The sequence below is a fragment of the Octodon degus genome, unplaced genomic scaffold (genome assembly GCF_000260255.1).
Source record: "Octodon degus isolate 3935 unplaced genomic scaffold, OctDeg1.0 scaffold00097, whole genome shotgun sequence".
In the NCBI taxonomy this organism is placed as follows: Eukaryota; Metazoa; Chordata; class Mammalia; order Rodentia; family Octodontidae; genus Octodon; species Octodon degus.
In genome coordinates, this window is record NW_004524673.1 from 8,690,981 (window position 1) to 8,710,280 (window position 19,300).

Sequence of the window (19,300 nt, forward strand, 5' to 3'; positions counted from 1 at the left end):
CTTTTGGCCAGCGGGAGAGTTGTGAGGTTCGAACTCCAGCAACCTGAGGCTGAGAGCTTTGTGGAAGCAGCCACTTAAAGGCCTGAGCTAGGGCCACGCCCCCCTTCATATAAATTTAAATCTCAGGTAAAAATGATGTAAGTAAGAGTAGCTGCAGGGCCTGGAAAACAGCTAAGAGGCATAACTGCCAGCCTGGCAAGCACAAGGTCCTGAGTTCGATCCCCAGTACCGAAAGAAAAAAAAAAGTAGCTACAAATAATTACATGAAGTAAAAAATTTAAAACATTTATTCTGCCACTTTTAATCTCTCTATACAAAAGCCTTTGTACCTTCTAGAACAGACCACAATTGAAAAACAAAAGGAATAAATAATAATTTGGGGAAAATTAACATTGGCTAATGTTATCATTAGAGTTATAACTACCAAAGGTTTTTTTTTTTTTTTTACCATGGCTGTTACTGTTGTTTTGGTACCATATGAGACATCAAATCTAAAATGCTTAAGAATTTATGTAAAATATTCCTAAGTTTTTAGATACCATTCCTTACTTTAGTACTTTCAATACATTTATGTTTAATTTCACAAAAACATTTTTAAAAGTCTCCTTTCTTTCTGATGAAAATTTAGCTACCACTAAGCAAAGTTTTTAAAAGAATAGATTTCTTCAGCTGGAGAGATGAAGCCAAAGGGCAAAACTGATTCAAGTCTACCATCAGAAATATGACTTAATAAATTGTGGAGTGTGGATGTACTGGTGCTTTGGAGACTAGAAAGAGACCAAATTACAATAAAAAGAAGAGACATACACAATTAATTCATCATTTCAACAGTGTATAAACAGACAATGAACATAAATAAATGATAGAGAAATTAGGCTATTTTAAGCCAGTTCAGTTGTTCTATAGTGATCCTATTTCTATAAAAATAAGACTACTCTTTCTAAAGAGTTTTTTGCCACCACTTAGTAGATCTCTTGGCTCTATGTTGCTATAAGAGAAAGGCCGTCTGGCAGAGCAGACACACCAATTTTTAACCACCAGTTTTAAACTAGCTTTAATGTTTAAAGTAGGGCATACCCAACTTTTCCCTGATATGGAATATCAAACAAAAATTATCAGCAGTGACTTCCTATATGTTGATGCTATTTTCAGGAAGAAAAGAAAGCAAGTGGTAACAGAAGTTGTTGCTAACAGTGAAAGAGAAAAAACTCTGAATTCACAAATCATAGAGCTCAGGGGGACACAGATTGACAAGTGCTTTTTTTCTCTTGTATTGATTAGGATTGACTGGTAATGGCTACTGTGTTGAGAAGTGATCTGGGAAATCTGTGTTGAGGGTTTTTGAGGCTAACTTTGGTCTCATAAGGAAAACTTGGCAGTAGGAAATTACAAAATTACATGTTGTTTGTTTCTGCAATAATCTTCATTCTTACATGTTTCACTTGAGAAAATGAAAACAGTTTGCCTTTCCTTAAATTCTTAGATACTAAGCAGTAAAACTGACCTCTTCAAGTTCCTGGTCCACTATTCTGTTTGATACATTTATAGCCATATTACAAGTTGCAAAATTCTCTCTGTTAGTAGGTGATACAAACTTCTCCTTTGATAGAGCTCACTTAACCTCATGGAACAGATAATGTAAGGCATATACAATAATAGGAAAAAGCTCAGTGGATTAAGTGCCTGCAAGCACGCGCAGGGGCTGGGGGTTCAATTCCTGGGTCTGCTGTGCCAGCCCCATCCCTGGGGCATGCTAAGACTGTGATTGACTGTAATCCCAGCACTTGGGAGGCTGTAAACAGGAGAATCACTATGAGTCCAATCTAGTAGTGAGACCCTAAATACCCTGTAGACCCTTCCCTAAAATTAAAAAAAAAAACCAAAAAACAAAACAAAAAACCCAAACAAAATAAAACAAAAAACAATAAGCAGCAACATAGTAATTTTATTATGCTTGGGTTTTGAGATAAAAAGTGATGAAGATTGTACTTTAAACTATGTGTATATTTGTAGTTATAGCAAGGATCTTACCTTCATTGTAACTTTAAATAGAGTAAGAGTTTAAGGGAGAATGTGGAAAAATGGTAGTATATGTGTGCTGACAGTAGGAAAGCAGGAAGAGGGATTAGGTGGAAGCAAGACAACCCTTTGGAGAGGGCGTACTTTATAAGTACAACTTGTAGAGCCTTTCTTGGCTGGCTTTCAGTCATTGGTTTGATTTCTCCTTTTGATGGTATTTCCAAAATAAGTTCTTTTTCATCCTTAAAGCTCTCTGCTCAGTAGTATACCATATCTTAAGTCTTCTCATCAGTGTCAATTGGCTCTCAACAGCCTAGATGGAATTGACTAAGATTAGAATAATCTTTAAAATTAATGATTTTTTTCTCTAATAACGTTTTGTTGTGGTGCTAGGGATTGAGCTCTTGGCCTTTGCACTGAGCTATGTACTAAACTGTCTTACTTTCTTATTTTGAGACAGTGTCAGAACTGAATCAAATCCAAAGTTTTCCCAATATAGGAGAGTCCAACACCAGATGGCTGTATTGGTAACTTCTGAAAAATAATTTCAAGGGGGATTAGCACTACTTAAACTGATTCAAAAAAGTGAGCCTTACCCTGATATCCAAACTAGACAAAGATACCACCAAAAAACCATACTCTACTATCTGGGGTGAAGATGGACACAAAAATGCTCAACAAAATACTAACATCAAGTCCAAAAGCACTTTAAGAGAATTGTAAGACTTAATAGGTTGTATAGTGGCAATCTAAAGCTGATCAATATAATACAACACATTAAAAGAACGAAAATTGTATGTTTCCTCAGCAGACATAGAACAAGCATATTACCAAATTCAATGCCATTTCATGTGAAAAATTCTCAGCAAACAAAGAATAGAAGGGAATTTCCTTGATTAAATGTAATTTTTAAAAATCCTACAGTTAACATATGCAATAAGAAATAAATACATTTGCTTAATGAAAGCACTGTTATTCAATAGTGTACTGGTATTTCTAGTTACAGCAATTGAGCAAGAAGAAAAAAATAAAGCTATTCAAATTGAAAAAGAGTCTGCAAAAAAGTAAAAAATAGTACACAATTCATAAAAAAAAAAACTAGAGCTAATTAAAAAATTCAACCAAGTTGGAAGGTATAAGAGCAACACACAAATATCTCATGTTTCTACACACCACCAGTGAATAGGAAATTAAGAAAACAATTCTATTTACAATACTATGCATACTAATGAATACTGAAAAATAAAATTAGTCAAAGAAGCAAAAGACTTGTACACTGAAAACTACAAAATGCTTGAAAGAAATTAGATATAAGTCCATGTAGTGGAAAACTCTATTAGTCAGATGGTAGAATTCTCAAAGAAATCTACAAATTCAAAGTACAGTAATCTTTCAAAATTTCCATGATATTGTTTGCAAAAATCAAAAGCTGAGCATTAAATTCATATGAGGCTATACAGGGAACAATCAAACAATACTGAAAAAGAAAACCTTGAAGACTCATATTTCCCAATTTCAAAATTTACAAAAAAAACCACAGTAATAAAAATAGCACTCTAGGTTGTGGTGCTTCACATCTATAATTCCAGCTACTCAGAAGGCTGAGGCAGAAATGTCTTGATTAAAGGTAAACCAGGGCAATTTAGTGAGACCCTATCTCAAAATAAAAATTATAAAAGGGCTGGGGGTATATCAGTGTGAAGGTTCTGGGTTCAATTCCCTGCACCACAAAAATAAATAAATACATAAATCTGTCTGGGGATATAACTCAGTAATATAGTACCACTGGGTTCAGTACCAGTGTAGCTAGAAAACTAACAGAACATAAACATCTGGGAAGAAACACAAACTACACAGTTAACACAATTTTTGAAAAGACTGGCACGAGGATTCAATGGGAATTTTTTTTTCTCTTGAACCAATGTTGCTAGTATGACTGGATGGCTACATGTAAAGAATACTGTAGTCCTGGATCCTATTTTAATTTTGTACATAAAAATTAACTCAAAATGGATGAATGACCTAACTGTAAGAGCTAAAGTAATAAAACTATTGGTAGCTATGATTTTAGAAAGAATTCTCATATTTGATACCCAAAGCAGAAGAAAACAGATAAATCATAAAACAGGTAAATCAGCTAAAAAACAATTTGGTCCATCAAAGAATGAAGAATATAAAAAGACAACCCATAGAATGGGAGAAAATACTTGCCAATCTTTTATGTGATAAGGGTTTTATCTAAAAATATATAAAGAACCTTTTTTTTTTTTTTGGCCGAACTGGGGATTGAACTCAGGCCCTTGCACTTGCCAGGGAAGTGGTTATTCTACTAAGCCATCTCCCCGGCCCCTAAAGAACTCTTAAAACTCAAAAATGTAAGTACAAATAAACCAATGGAAAAAAACTAGTTTAATGACTTACTACAACCTAGTAAAACTGCATGTGAGATGGTGGCTAAACAATACGAGAATAAAAAGTTTTCACTGTGAATCTTTTCTGTTGTTGTTGTTGGAACTGGGGATTGAACTCAGGCCCTTGTGCTTAGGCGCTTATTGTACTGAGCTGTCTCCCCAGCTCCTTCATTGTGAATCTTTTTATATTTGAAAATATTAAACTATGTGTTATTGTAGCTTTAAATCTATTTTTAGTGTTTTGTTGAATTAGGATGTTACATATGTTCATCAGTTTACTGAAAAACATTTTAACTATATTTACATACCAATGCAAAATATTATGCTGAAGGAGTACATAAAACTTAAGAAAAATATGAATCGTTCAATAACAAGGGCTTTTTCAAAAAGAATAAATTTAAGGACAAGCTTGCCTGGTAGCACAGACCTGTAATCCTAGCGCTCAGAAAGCTAAATCAGAGAAATCATGGTGAGTTTGAGACCAGCCTGCGCTACAAAGTGAGTTCAAAGCTAGCCTGAACTGCATAGTGAAACCTTGTCTCAAAAAGAACAACAAAAAAGTAAGAGAAAGAAAAAAATTTAAGAAATATGGGTGAAATTAAAAAGTTTTGTTTTTTTAAAATTGTGTTTGTATATATTGCTGGGGATTGAACACAGGGTCTTGCACATTTCTAGTATATGTTCTCAGGTTTTTCTCCCAGGGGTCTGATTTAAAGCAAACAAAGACATGTGTTTTCATTATTTTCCAGTGAAATTTTGAGAGACTAAAATTTTCATTTACTATAAATGGCCAATTTTTCTGATCAAAATTGAGTAAGATACAAATATCTAATAGAAAAATAATCAGTTCTTTATAAAATTGTAAATATAAAAATTTCAAATGTAAAGGATTTAAACTTAGCCAGAGAAATACTATATATTAGATATATGTGTGCTTGTGTGTATATATGTAAACTATATATATAATGTATCTGATTACTAATGATGCAAATTTATAAATACAACATGCAATACAATCAGATTTTAGTGGTAATCTTTATGATATATGGAAAATTAAAAAAACTAAAACTGCATCTCAGGACAATTAGATAGGTTTCTGTGATATTTAAAAATAATATTAAGAAAACAGTAAAGGCGATGCAAACATTAATGCATTTCATGGATTACGTTCCAAGCTGAAAACAGAAAAGATGCTCAAACACCATTCTGCCAGGCAGAACTGCAAAACAATGTGAAATTGGACACTGATCCTTCAAGACATATAACATTGCCATATTAATACCTTATGACTATTTTTTAAATATTAGACAAATATAAGACCATCAGTAAGTTTGTTAAATTTTTGAAAATTAAGAATATCCATAGGAATAACTTTTAAAGTATAACATGTTCTCTTGAGGATCAGTACAAATTTCTTGTGCTAAATGTTTAATTAAGGATAAGCTTTCAATGGGTTTTGCCAATACATTACATACCTATACTGTAGGTCCCAGAAATTATGAGTAAAATCAGTGGTAAATATTAAGAAAATGATGGCAGAAATGTGATATATTTTTAATTATTCTTAATGTATTTTTTATAAAAATGTTGCCAACTGGACATTAATCTCATTAATTTAAATAAAACATTTAACTTATCTTTAAATAAATTATTTACTGTCTCAACTGAGATTACACATAATTTTTCAATAATCTTTTATTGGTTAAAATAATAATGTTTAATAATAATTTATAAATACAACTACAAAGATAATTCCTGGCATGTTATGTGGACTAAAATATATAGTACTTATAACTGTATCTTTGATATTTAAATATCTATCAAGTATAAAAAAATTTTAAGACACTTTTAAATTATCAATATTGTAACTTACTATTAAAGTATAATTTATTGCCAAATTAGCATTTAAAGTAGGCAGCTACCACTATATTATTAGTCCCTGTTAATTTTCAATACAAAGAATAACCACTTCTATAGACATCTCGAGCAAATCATAACAAAAGCAGAAACAGAACAAACTAGGCAACTGGTAATGTAAAAACAATGTTCAAGGCACACAAATGGACCTACAGTAATAATGTTGCAGGAGCTAATTATGCTTTAAGCAAAATTAGAAAGACATGAAGACCATGCACCTTTCTCAACTCACCTGACACAGGTGTAAAACCATTCTCTAGGAGCAGAGATGCATGCACAAAAGTAAGAATATGATTGCAAGTAACAGACTTTAACAAAACAAAAATATAACACTGTAACTTCAAAATGACAAAAAATGGACAATATAATGGAATTACATGATGGGACTACTGGGATAAAAATACTATAATGTGTCTTACCTCCCTCTTTGCCAATAGCACATTAGGTACAATGTGTGGCAGGCAGCGTCCCAGCATTAACATAACACTTTTTTCACTGTCTGCGATTCGAGATACCTAGAAAAGCAAAGAATTAATAAATGATGACAGTGGAGGACTTGTGTACCATGGTAAGCAAAAATAATCTAAGCTTTAACCTTACAATCTCTATTCTAAACATTCCAATATTGTAAGTTAACAAAAATCACAACAATAGTACCATGTTTCTCTGGGCCAGAAATGGATTAAAAATACTATGAAAAAGGGTATAGTTGGATAGAAAGAATAATTTTTATTTATTTTTGCACTGTAGGGGAGCAAATCCAATGATTTGTGATAGAGAGTAAGCACTCTGCAACTGAGCTATGTCTCCACCCCAAGGACAAATAACTTATAATGTTCTATTGCATAGCAGCAAAGCTATAGTAGATGACAATTAACTTAACAGTTAAAAGCAGAAAGATTTTGAATATTCCCTATATAAAGAAACAATGAATGTCTGAGGTGATAAACATGCAAATGATCCTGAACTGACCATTTTACACTGTATTAATGTGTCAAAATGTTACAATATACTCCATAAATACATAGAATTACAACATGCCAAAAATTAAAATATATTTAAAATATAAACCCTAAGGAGTAATTACTACTCAGGAAGCTAAAGCAGGAAGATCAGAGTTTTAAACTCATCCTGGCAACTCTGAACACACTGTCTCAAAAAATAGAAGACTGGAGATGTACCTCACCGTGAAGGCCCTAGGTTTAAGATAACATAACATAACATAACATAACATAACATAACATAACATACCAGTAAAAAGGGTGAGGCCAGGAAGACCTCTAGGCTTCAGCTGAAGGGACAAGTAAGGATATACAGTATTGGGGCAGCCTCAATGGTCGTTTTGTCTTTGAAAAGAAGCTCAACAAAGCTGCAGCCATGGGCTAGGGTAATACTGTAGTTCGTATAATGAAACTGCATACAAAAAGAAGAGACCCAAGGAAGCTGACCCAATCTTATTAAAAAAAAAAAAGCAGTAACTAAACATATTCTCAAAATGGAGTCTGCAACAATTACAAAAGAGTTGAGGAAAACTGATCACATACCTAACAAACTCAGCTATCGAAGACAACCACTTCTAAAACAAAAAAACAAATAAAAAAGACAACTACTTCTAATGAAATAAAAATAATGGAGTCACCTAAAAATAACCAAAATATAAACAACCTACTCTGAAATTGTTTTCCTGAATTATATCCAAATGATATTATTAGACATATAATAAAAATACACTACATAGGTTACTTTAATATTAATAAACATACCTCTAATCCAAGGATTTTTAATAATTTTATTTTAAACAGTCTTATATATGCTTTCATATAATAAGAAAATTAGTAGATGCCAGGTGTGGTGCATGCTTGTAATTCCATCTACTGAGGAGGCTGAAGCAAAAGAATTATAAATTCATAGCCAGCCTGAGCAATTTAGGAGACTGCCTCAAATTAGAATAAAAAATGCCGCTGACGTAGGTCAGTGAGTGGTAGAATGCTTGCCTATTATGGGGGGGGGGGGGGGGGAGCGGGCTGCTGGATTCAAATTCTACTACTGCAAAGAGGGGAAAAAAAAAACTAGAGTGATTCAAAATTGTGAGCATGTTGGCTATAATTTACCTCTGATCCTAAACGACTATCTGCCGACATTCGACAAAAAGAGAGTAGTGCTTGATGGAAAGCAGGAGACAATTTCCTACAAAAAAAATACTGAGTTAACAAGAGAAAACACCTAAGAGTTACCACTGGCATTTAAAAAAAAGTAAGCTACATATTATAAACCTTATTCTTACATTACTACTATTATCACAAATGTTAACTACGTTTCAAGAATTATACAGGGAGAAAAAAAATCAGTATTAACTGATGATACAGAAATAGGTTGATATTATGTGAATGAATGGCTCAGAAATGTTGGTGAATCAAACCTGAAGTGGTACTATGGTCAATATATACAGAAAATACTTGCAAAATCTAAAAAGAGAACTTAATTCTACCACCAACTTCCTGTAATTACAGAACCTTTTGTAAACATAGAGCGGCTACAAAGGTTGCCCTAATATGTTGCTGAGAGAAACTGAGGAAGTGCTGATACAGATGATAGTGAATATTCTTGTCTGTCCTGCTTACCACTGTATTTCTTATAAAATTGCCTGGCACATAGTATGAGCTTAAAAAAAAATAGTTAAGTAAATTTAACAATCACTTATCTCTATAAGGTACCTTAGGAGTATAAAAAAATGTATGAAAGTTCTAAACACTAAAGAACTTTACAAATGTAGACATCATTATATTCTACGATCTTACCTTATATACATTAGAATAAATACTTTGAAAACTACTAATTCTCTAACCTCCATAATATCTTAACAGCTAAAGGAAAAACTGCACATGATCTATTGGGTATTAAAGGTGATTCATGAATGGAAAGCTTTTCTTAAAATAAAGTTACTACTTTTTAGGATTAATTATTAAGTACATAACCTTATTTTTCTAATATATTCTCCCACAGGATATAACATGACTTAATTTAAAAGAAGGAAGAAATTTGTACATATTAAATAAGCTACTACAAATAAGGAATTGAGAAAATGATAACAGGCAAGGGGTGAATGAAAAATATGGTAACTGTTTCAATTAAAAAACTACTATAAAAGTTATTATAGTAAAAAGATACTGCCATTAGGTACCCTCAAAACAGATCCCCTCATTTCAATCTCATTTATACTGTTGTTCTTGCCACATTCTAAAGCAGTTCTGTAAATCTTGTCTTTAAGAAGTGTGATAAAAAGTACTGTAAAAGTTCCTGCCATATACCATTTAACAAAAAGGCAGTCTGGTAAAATCATTTAGGCGTTTCCTTATCGACCTCATTAACTGGATCTGGCATCATGTACCTTCTGGCTCTTCATCAAAGTCAAAATTTCCGCAAGAGGTACATGTTTTGAACTGATTCAAGATACTGAGCCACCCATCAGAATGCAAATGAAGACACACTCATGAAAGACTTCCAGAACTGCTTCAGAAAGTGTCTGCAAAGTGAGGGGGTGTATTTTGGGGGGGATTAATAGCAAGATGTCTTTTACTGTAGTAAGTTTAAAAACACAGTATTTTGATCATACCTCATATATGAAGAGTTCAATAAATATTCTTTATTTCAGTGTATTTTTTTAAAGTATTATCTAAAATATTTAAAAATCATTTAATGTATATTCTACCAAAAAACATGAGCACCAGGGTAGGGGCCACACTCTGTTCATCTCTGAGTTCAGGCACTCTAACCTAATATAAATCAAATAAATGGTTTTGTTGTGTTCAAGTTTTCATAAGTGAACAAGGCCTGGAGACCCTGACAGCATGAAACACGAAAGTGCTCTGTTCACTACTGCCCACTCCATGCCCCTGGATTCCTCAATCCTGCTGTGGCTGTTGGACAAATTCAAGTCTACTCTACATTTTGTTTCTCTTTGGTATAGGGTAGGAGAAGCACCATCCAAACAAATGACTTGCTCTTGGATGAAGCTAATGCACAAGGAAAGAAGATAATCCCAGAATATAGGCAGATACAGGGAGAAACAACAGACTGTGCCACCAGTGGTAGGCCCAAGAAAAGCCTATGGTCACTGTAAACTGCAAAAACAGCATGAAGTTTCATTAGGAGAGTGACTCCTCCATGGCAGACCAAGGATGGAGAAGAAACCCAATGCAGTGATGACCATATTCAAGTGGGCTTAATCAAGACATCTGGAGAAGAGTTAATTAAAACTGACACACAGAGAACAACTTCACTTCAGGGTTTCCAGTATTACCACAGTGACTGAGTGAGAGAGTCACAACAATAGTTGTGGAAAAGGTGCAAACTGAAAAGTTTAAGCTTATGTTAGAAAGGACACACCAGAAAAGACATACTGGCTTCCATGATGAGCAGAGCCAGGGTTGATATTGTGGCTTTCAGGAACAGTTAGGTCTGAAGTCCTCCTAGTAAGTTCAGCAGTCTGCTTGAATGCCTACCCTGCTGCCTACATCAAGCACAGATCAACAGCCTAACTGTCTTCCTCATTTTCAATGCGAACAAGGATATATCTAGGCTTGGATGGTTGCCACAGCCTAAGGTACATGGACAAAAAGGGAACTATTGGAGAAGGGTAAGTACCTAATACTCATGGATCATAAAGGTAGGTAGAGAAAAGTGTTACCTGCTGGATTCCAAGATTGCAGATATTGGAAATTAACCACTTATTGAAAAATGCAGAGGAAGTTATTTTGGCTGAATTTTTTTTTTCATTGGTTTTTTGAGGACAGGGAATTTATCTTTACTTTTTTCCTTTTTGTTAATTTCCATTACATTTGTCTAATTATATTAATTTCCTTTTATTCTTTAATAGGATCCTTTACTTCACTTTTCTTAATTTTACATTAAGAAATACATTTCCTACTTTTTCAAATTTTACTTCTTGTTTCCCCCTCCATCTTTCCTAGCATAATCATAAAGATTTATTAATCTTAAGGCATTTAATTAACTCTGCTATTACTGCTGAATTCTTTTCTATTGTTAGTTGAGGTTTAGTTGTTGCACTGAGATTTTTAAATTGTAGGTCAATGTTGGGGTTGTTTTAATGCTTATACTATAATTTAATGATTTCTTTTCTATAGTTAAGGGTAGTACAGGGTTTTTTTTTGGGGGGGGGCGGTGGTACCAGAGATTGAACTCAGGACCTTGTATTTGCCAGGCAAGTATTTATTCCACTGATCTATCTGCCTGACTCCCGAGGGTAGTACATTATTTGTTTTTATGTTATGTCACTATAGTTTGTCTTTGACGCTAATGTTCCTGACTTTGTTGCTATTGTCAGTGTCTCACAGTTGTTGCTGCTAATTGGTTTTCTTCTTTATGCCAACATCTGGATTGCCCTTGTATAAGTAATAGTATTGTGGTCAATTTCCAGAAAACTGGGTGTTGGGCAATTACACTACATTTTTCCTTTCAAAATTAACAAAAGTAGTTGATCCTAGAACAAAAAGGCTTATATTAGCGACACCAAAGTTCACAGCACTGAAAAGCAAACACTAAGTAAGGAGATCTCCATACCAGCAAAGTCTTTTCAGTGTAATCACCCACCTCTGAGGGGCGTTGGGGGCATGATAAACAAACATAAGAAAACTGTGCAACAAAATACCTCCAGAAAGTCTCAACTCCTCCAAAGTTGATCCATGGGGCACTGAGGGGGAGGAAACAAAAAGCCACAAAACCACTACAGAAGAGTTTCAGTAAGGTGCTAAATGAATTCAAAGAAGATATTAACGGACTTAATAAACAAAACAATGAGCGTGTTTACCCAAGATGATAGAAATAATAACAATAATAAAGACAATATTAGCTGAGCTAAACGATATACAATATGAGCAGTTATGTCCATGAAAAGATACCAAAAAGAAACCCAGGAGATTATAAATCATATTAAAAGTATGGGTACAAGTGACTCATGTGAGAACAGTGTCAGAACTAGACACAGTTGAGATCAGTGACCAATTACTTAGAGATACCATAAAAAGAACTAGAGAATTTGAAAAATGCATCCAAGAGCTGCTAAGTGATGCAAAGATTAATTTAAAGTTAAATACAATTAATGAAAAATCAAAAGACAGAAAAAAGGGCACAAAAAACCCCGTTAATATAAATAATAGCACAAACCAAATATGTGAGGTACAAAGAACTCCAAACAGCTATGATGAGTAAAGAATCTGTATGACACATCGTAGGAAAAAATCCTAGAAGTCCAACATAAGGACTAAATCTTAAAAACTATTAGAAAAAAGGAAACAAATCACTTATGGTGGTAAATTCATTACATTAAGCAGAATTTCAACACAAATTTTAGCAGCCAGAAGAATATGGAGTAAAGTGTTTCTAACTCTAAAAGCAAACAACTCCCAATTCAAACTGATATATCATATAAAACTGTCTTTCAAAATTGAGGGGGAAAGTTCTACCATGATTAAAAGGACCTCAAGAAACTAATATACACCAAACAAACACATTCCCCAAATTTGGAGGATATCCTATTAAGAGACAAAGAACCTAACAATGCCAAATGGTCTAACAGGAAGGTAACAAGAGATAGGGTGAACAGTTAAATAGAAGGAAAAAGAAAAGGAATCAAATAGGAAAATAATTCAATAACAGGAATAAGTTGATTCTCTCTCTCTCTCTCTCTCTCTCTTTCTCTCTCTCCCCTTTCTTTTTTTGGTTATACCAGGGATCAAATTCAGGACCTTGTGCTTGCCAGGAAGGCACTTACACCTGCTGAGCCTTCTCCTTGGCTCCTACCTTTTAGCATTAACTCTCAATGTGACTGTGAATACGACCAATGTGAATGGTCTCCAATCAAAAGACAGATTGGCAGAATGAATTAAGAAACAAAATTCAATGGTATGTTGTATGCAAGAAACATATTTAACCCAAAGAAAAATTCAGACTAAAATTCATACTCCAAAACAAATAGGAGTAGTTACCCTATTTTCAGATAAAGTAGACATAGAAAAAAGTAGAATTTATGAGAAACAATGAAAGCAGTGCTAGGAGGGACATTTACAGCTTTTTTTTTTTTTTTTTGCTGTACTGTAGATTGAACTCAGGACCTCGTGCTTTCCACGCACGCACTTATTCTTCTGAGCTATCTCCCTGGCCCTTGTTTATAGCGTTGAATGCCCACATTAGAAAAGCAAGAGTGAGTCCAAATAAATAATCCAATGATGCACCTTAAGGTCCTAGAAAAACAAAAATAATTCAAATCCAAAGCTAGCACACAGAAGTAAATTATAAATATCAGAGTAAAAATTAACAATAAAAAACAAGGAATCAATGAATCAAAGAGAAGGTTCTTTGTTTGAATTTAAAAAAAAAAGACAAATCCTTTTCCATTCACAGAGACACACCAAAAAGACACAAATCAGTGCAATTAGAATTGAAAAAGATGAAATCACAATGGATACTGCTGAAATCCAGAAATTTATTAGTAACTACTCTAAAAACTTGTACTACAATAAACTGGAGAATTCAGAAGATATAGATAATTAACTACATATGAATTACCAAACCTTAACCAAGAAGATAAAAAAGCCCTAAACAATGTAGTAACAGTCAATGAAATTGAAGCAGCAGCAACGACAAAAAAAACCCTTAGCAACTAAGTAAATCCTAGGATCCAATGGTTTCATTCGCTGCTGAACTTCTACAAGAACTTCAGGGCAAATCTAATGCTAATAGTCTCCAAACTCTTTATGACATTGAAAGGGAAGGAGAACTTCCAAAGTAATTACTGGATGCTACCATTACCCTGATTCCCAAAGCAAAAAGTATGTGATTAAAAGAGAGAATGACAGGCCAATATCTTCAATGAACACAAACATAAAATTTCTTTTCTTTCCTTTTTTTTCTTTTTGCTGTACCGGGGATTGAACTCATGACCATGCGCTCACAAGGCAGGCACTTATTTTACTGAGCTATCTCCCCAGCCCTAAAATTTCTTGATATACATAAAAATTCTTGATATTGGCTAACAATATGCAAAGTATTATACATATAAAAAAGATTATATGTCATACATCATGATGATACATCATGACCAAGTAGGCTCCTTAATTCCAAGGATGCAGGGATGGATCAATATACATAAGCTTAGTATTAACTCTCAATGTGACTGTGAATGTGACCAATGTGAATGGTCCCCAATCAAAAGACAGACGGGCAGAATGAATTAAGAAACAACTGTACTTGTAATTACAATGCATCAAATCAACAGAAGGATGAGAATCACATAATGATCTTAACACATAGAAAAATTTTCTGACAAAATCCAACATGCACTCAGGATAAAAACCTTCAAGAAAAATTACAGAAGGAACTTACCTTAATATCATAGAAACTATTGTGAAAAATAGCCAACATTATACAAAATAGGGAAAAGCTGAAAAATCTTCCTCTAAAATCAGGAGCAAGACAAAAAAGCTATCATATTCCTGTTCAATAGTTATTGAAACCTCAACCAGAGCAATTAGGCAAGAGAAAGAAATAAATGGGAAATGAAGTCAAATTATCATTATTTGCAAATGACATGATCATCTATATAGAAGACCCCCCAAATTCCACCAAGACTCCCATAATAACCACATTTAGCAATGTACCAGTGTACAAATTAAGACACAAACCTTAATAGTGTTTCTCTATGCCTATAATGAATTGACTTAGAATGAAATTAGGAAAACAGTATTATTCACAATATATGAAAAACTAAATATCTAGGAATTAACCTAACCAATGAAGTAAAAGACCTCTACAACAACAGAAAACGCCCAGCATTATGGAAAGATTGAAGAAGACAGCAGAAAATGGAAAGTTATTCTCAGTTCTTAGACAGGCAGAATCAAAGATAGTCATAATGACCATACTTCCAAAACTGATAAATAATTTTAATGTACTCCCAATAAAAATACCTGCAGTATTCCTCACAGGGCTAGAAAAAAAAAATCCTACAGTTTCTATGGAACCAGAAGTAACTGCAGTAGAAAAAGCAATATTGGGCAACAAAAGCAACATAGAAGACTTTATATCAAAACTACAATGATTAAAAACAGCATGGGGATTGCTTCTTGGCCTTTTGGCTAAGATCAAGTGTAGTAAAAACAGCATGGGATTGGTATCAAAACTGACATGTGGATCAATGTCACAAGAACATACAGATACAATCACAGGCACTTTGACTATTTGATCTTTGACATACAGTCAAAACATGCTGGAGGAAAGATAGCTTCTTTAAAAAACACTGTTGGAAAAACTGGCTATGTTAGAAAAACTGGCTATCCACATGCAGAAGACTGAATCTGGACTCCTATATTAAACTAAAATCACCCTACACTGTCTATCACCCTATTTTAAACTAAAATCAAAACTGAAACAGAAACACAATCTGCTGGAAGACAAAATAGGTAAAATTCTTGAACACATAGGTTTAAACAAGGACTTTCTGAACAGAACCCAATTTGTGTAAGAAGTCACATCTAAGGTTAGGAAGAAGCAATACATGGGATTGTATCAAATTACTGTTTCTGTATAGCAAAGGAAACAGAGTAAAGAGACAACCTACACATGGGAAATAACCTTTGAGAGCTAAGCCTTGACAATAAATAAAGAAGTAAAAAAAAAAATTTGACTCCCCTCAAATAAAAGACCCAACCAAAAGACACAACCAATTTTGTGTCTATATTCATTGATGATGCTGGCTTGTAGCTCTCTTCTTTAGCCTTTGAGCAAGTGAAATGAACAATTACTTCTCTGAAAAGTACCCATGGCCAATAAACACATAAAAAAATGTTTAACTTATTGGGCTATTAAAGAAATGCAAATTAAAACAGCACTGAGATTTCTTCTTACTCCAGAGAGAAGGGCTATCATCCAGAAATCAAACAAGAAAAATACTGGTGAGGTTGGATCCAAATAAGAACTCTGCTACGTTGTTGGTGGGAGTGTAAACCAGTACAATCACTCTCACTATGGAGATTCTTCATAAAACTAAAATTAGAAATTCCATTTGATCCAGCAATTACCTTTCTAGATATTTTCCTGAAAGAGCTAAATACATATTATAGTGATAACATGCATATCCATGTTTATAGCAGCACAATTCATCATAGCTAAACTTTTTTTTTTTTTGCGGTACCCGGAATGGAACTCAGGACCCTGTGCTTGCCAGGCAAGCGCTTACTGTACTGCGCTATCTCCCCGGCCCCCATAATAGCTAAACTTAAAAGCACCCTATAAAGTCCATCAACACATGAGTGGATAAAGAAACTACGGTATTTATACACAGTGGAGTATTACCACATCATAAATGATAAACTTGAGTTATTTGGAAGAAAACAAATGTACCATAAGACCATAATGTTAAGTAAAATAAATCACACATACAAGCTTAAATATTGCATGGTTTCTTTTATATGAGAAATCCAAAATATAAAGAAAGCGCAAAATAAAAGATAGACAATAGTAAATAGGAGGACAGATCTTTTGGAAATGGGAAGAGGACCAGAGGAGGGGGGTAGAAGGGCAGTGAAAGGGAACAAAAGAATTAAGGTATGTTCAGTATGTGTACCAGCTCCCCATAGGGAATCATTATGTCATCATTATTTAGTGCAAACATATACTCATAAAATAATAAATTATTTATGAGAATATTATACAATATTAGTAATGGAAAGAGATAGGAAAAAGGACTAGAGTCAAAACTTATCTCCTATGTTACAGTCAGCTATGTAAAAATCATCTTCTGAGTAAAAGACCAAAAGCAGTGGGTAAAAGTGTTAACAGCACACAGATATGCAAGTATATATTAATTATTATCTTAAGTAATAGCTAACATAGAACCCAGGCTATTTATTATTTATTCCTTATTGAAGTACTTTAATGTAGTAATTATTTTGTGACATGTTTTTGTGTCATGTACTTTGCTATATCTTAAGTTCATGTCAAATGTAAAATGCATATATCTGTTCTGCGAAAGGAATTCAAATAAGAACTGAAGGTTTTCTAATATACTAAATACTTAAAAGTTTCATTTCAAAATATAGGAGGCAAACTAACCTATTAGGTTTATCAAAATGAATTGTTTTTTTACTTGATGGGGAAGATGATGGCATTCCTTCTTTTTCTCTCCTAGGAAAAGAATCTGAGTTCTTTTTAGGAGTAGTGGAATCAATTTCTTGTGATACTGAAAGATGAATATCCTCATTTTTCTCCTTGTCTGAAGTATTTATAATTGGACTCTGTTCACCATCTACAGAGTCTTTACGGGGAGATTGATCCAAGGATTGTTGAACAGAGTCACAAACTGCTGGGATGGCGAAGTGCTCATTTTTGAGGAAGTCCATTTCACTGTAGAACAAAAGAACAATTACCAGAGAACAACTGAATTTTTGGCAATAGGTTAAGTCTTACAAAATGTTTAATGCTTCTGTACAATATTCACTATTGCTTCATATCCTAAAAGGACAGATATAAATTCTTAGCAATATAAATTCTTTACAAAAAGTAGATTAATAAATCCTACTTTAGCTTACAATTTAATATTTCTTTTTCACTTGCAAAATGGGGATAATTCCATGAAACCATATTATAAGAAGTAAATGAAATAGTAAGTGGAAAATATGTACATTAATGTGAAGGTGTTATTTTATTGTTACTGGCTAAACCATGAAGTCAAAACATCTTATTTCATAATTCTAAGACAAAATTAGCTGTAAAGATAATAATGCAATATTAATAATGTAATTTTATGGAGAAAAGGTATTTTTATATTTTAAATAAAGGACCTATAAATTTTCAGAACTACTGCAAGGTGGAAAAAATTAGACATTACACTAGAAATGTTGTTTTGTATATTTGTCTAACTTACCAGTATCTTTTTTTTTTTTCAAAGTTTTATTGATAAACAGATAGCAATGAGACAGTTTCAAATCAAATCGGAAGTACAGTTTCAACAAATAATACACTGCATATATTCTTCTTAGTGGTTAATTGCTGTACAAGATGCGGACTTGTGATCCTATTTACAAACACCATTAGAACAAATCATTCTATTCATTAAGAGAATGCAACTATATATATCTATCCCAACCACTTTGAATACACAGATACAAAATGGACATTCATAGGTATACCCCATTTTTTCTAAGTTCCGTTATTGAATATTATAGGTGTGTAACCAGTATCTTTTAAAGTGCTAAGACTATTGTAGAAACTACTAACCTTTCAAGTCTTCTGATTTGCTCCATCAATGACCATTTCTCACTATTTAATAAACTAATTTTATCTTCTAATTTCTGTACTATCAAGGATTTCTAAAATCAAAACCAGAGAAGAAGAGAAATTGAGTATCACACATATGATTATATATACTTTAATAAATACTTTACATGGATAAGATTAGACACTGTATTTCTTACTTCTATAGATGGAGGAGTTTCAAGGGTTGGAGGAAGGTTGTCTAAAACTGGTGTGAGAGCCTCTAATTCATCTTCTTCTACTCCACTGGCCACATCCACAAGATCTTTCCCAGTCACTTGATGATTTCCAAAATCTCGGTAAAGTTGTAATAAGTCTGGAGGTTTTGGAATGTTTAATCCTACATCATCCCATAATTCAAAATCCTAAAAGATAAAAATGACATTAAAAAATCCCTTTAGGCAAATTTTGTACTTTGAGATACATATTATTGGTAATATCTGTGAAATGAGTCATAACTTTGTTACAATGTTGAAGCATACATGCCAAATGAGTATGCATCACACTTAAACTTATTTTACATCTTCCACTATCTAATATTATTCTTATAATTCTCCAGACATTCCAGATAAACAGGTTTAATGGTCTTAGATGTAAAGGTGTTACAATCTCTTATTAAAAATATA

General features: G+C 33.2%; 1 protein-coding gene across 10 annotated transcripts in view; it reads right to left on the reverse strand.

The window, feature by feature from the left end:
* Positions 1-19,300, reverse strand: part of Kiaa1468 (KIAA1468 ortholog) — a 117,300-nt gene that overhangs the window by 64,959 nt on the left and 33,041 nt on the right. For 6 of the 10 annotated variants that reach the window (XM_023723126.1, XM_023723129.1, XM_023723128.1 and 3 more), the window contains exons 6-11: positions 18,836-19,039; positions 18,639-18,730; positions 17,475-17,765; positions 8,459-8,534; positions 6,767-6,862; positions 6,580-6,603 (exon numbers count right to left, since the gene is read on the reverse strand). In XM_023723126.1, the coding sequence (XP_023578894.1) occupies positions 6,580-6,603; positions 6,767-6,862; positions 8,459-8,534; positions 17,475-17,765; positions 18,639-18,730; positions 18,836-19,039 (783 nt within the window). The remainder of the gene's footprint in view (positions 1-6,579; positions 6,604-6,766; positions 6,863-8,458; positions 8,535-17,474; positions 17,766-18,638; positions 18,731-18,835; positions 19,040-19,300) is intronic. The other 4 variants (XR_002822555.1, XM_023723130.1, XM_004638263.2 and 1 more) reach the window with 1 other exon arrangement.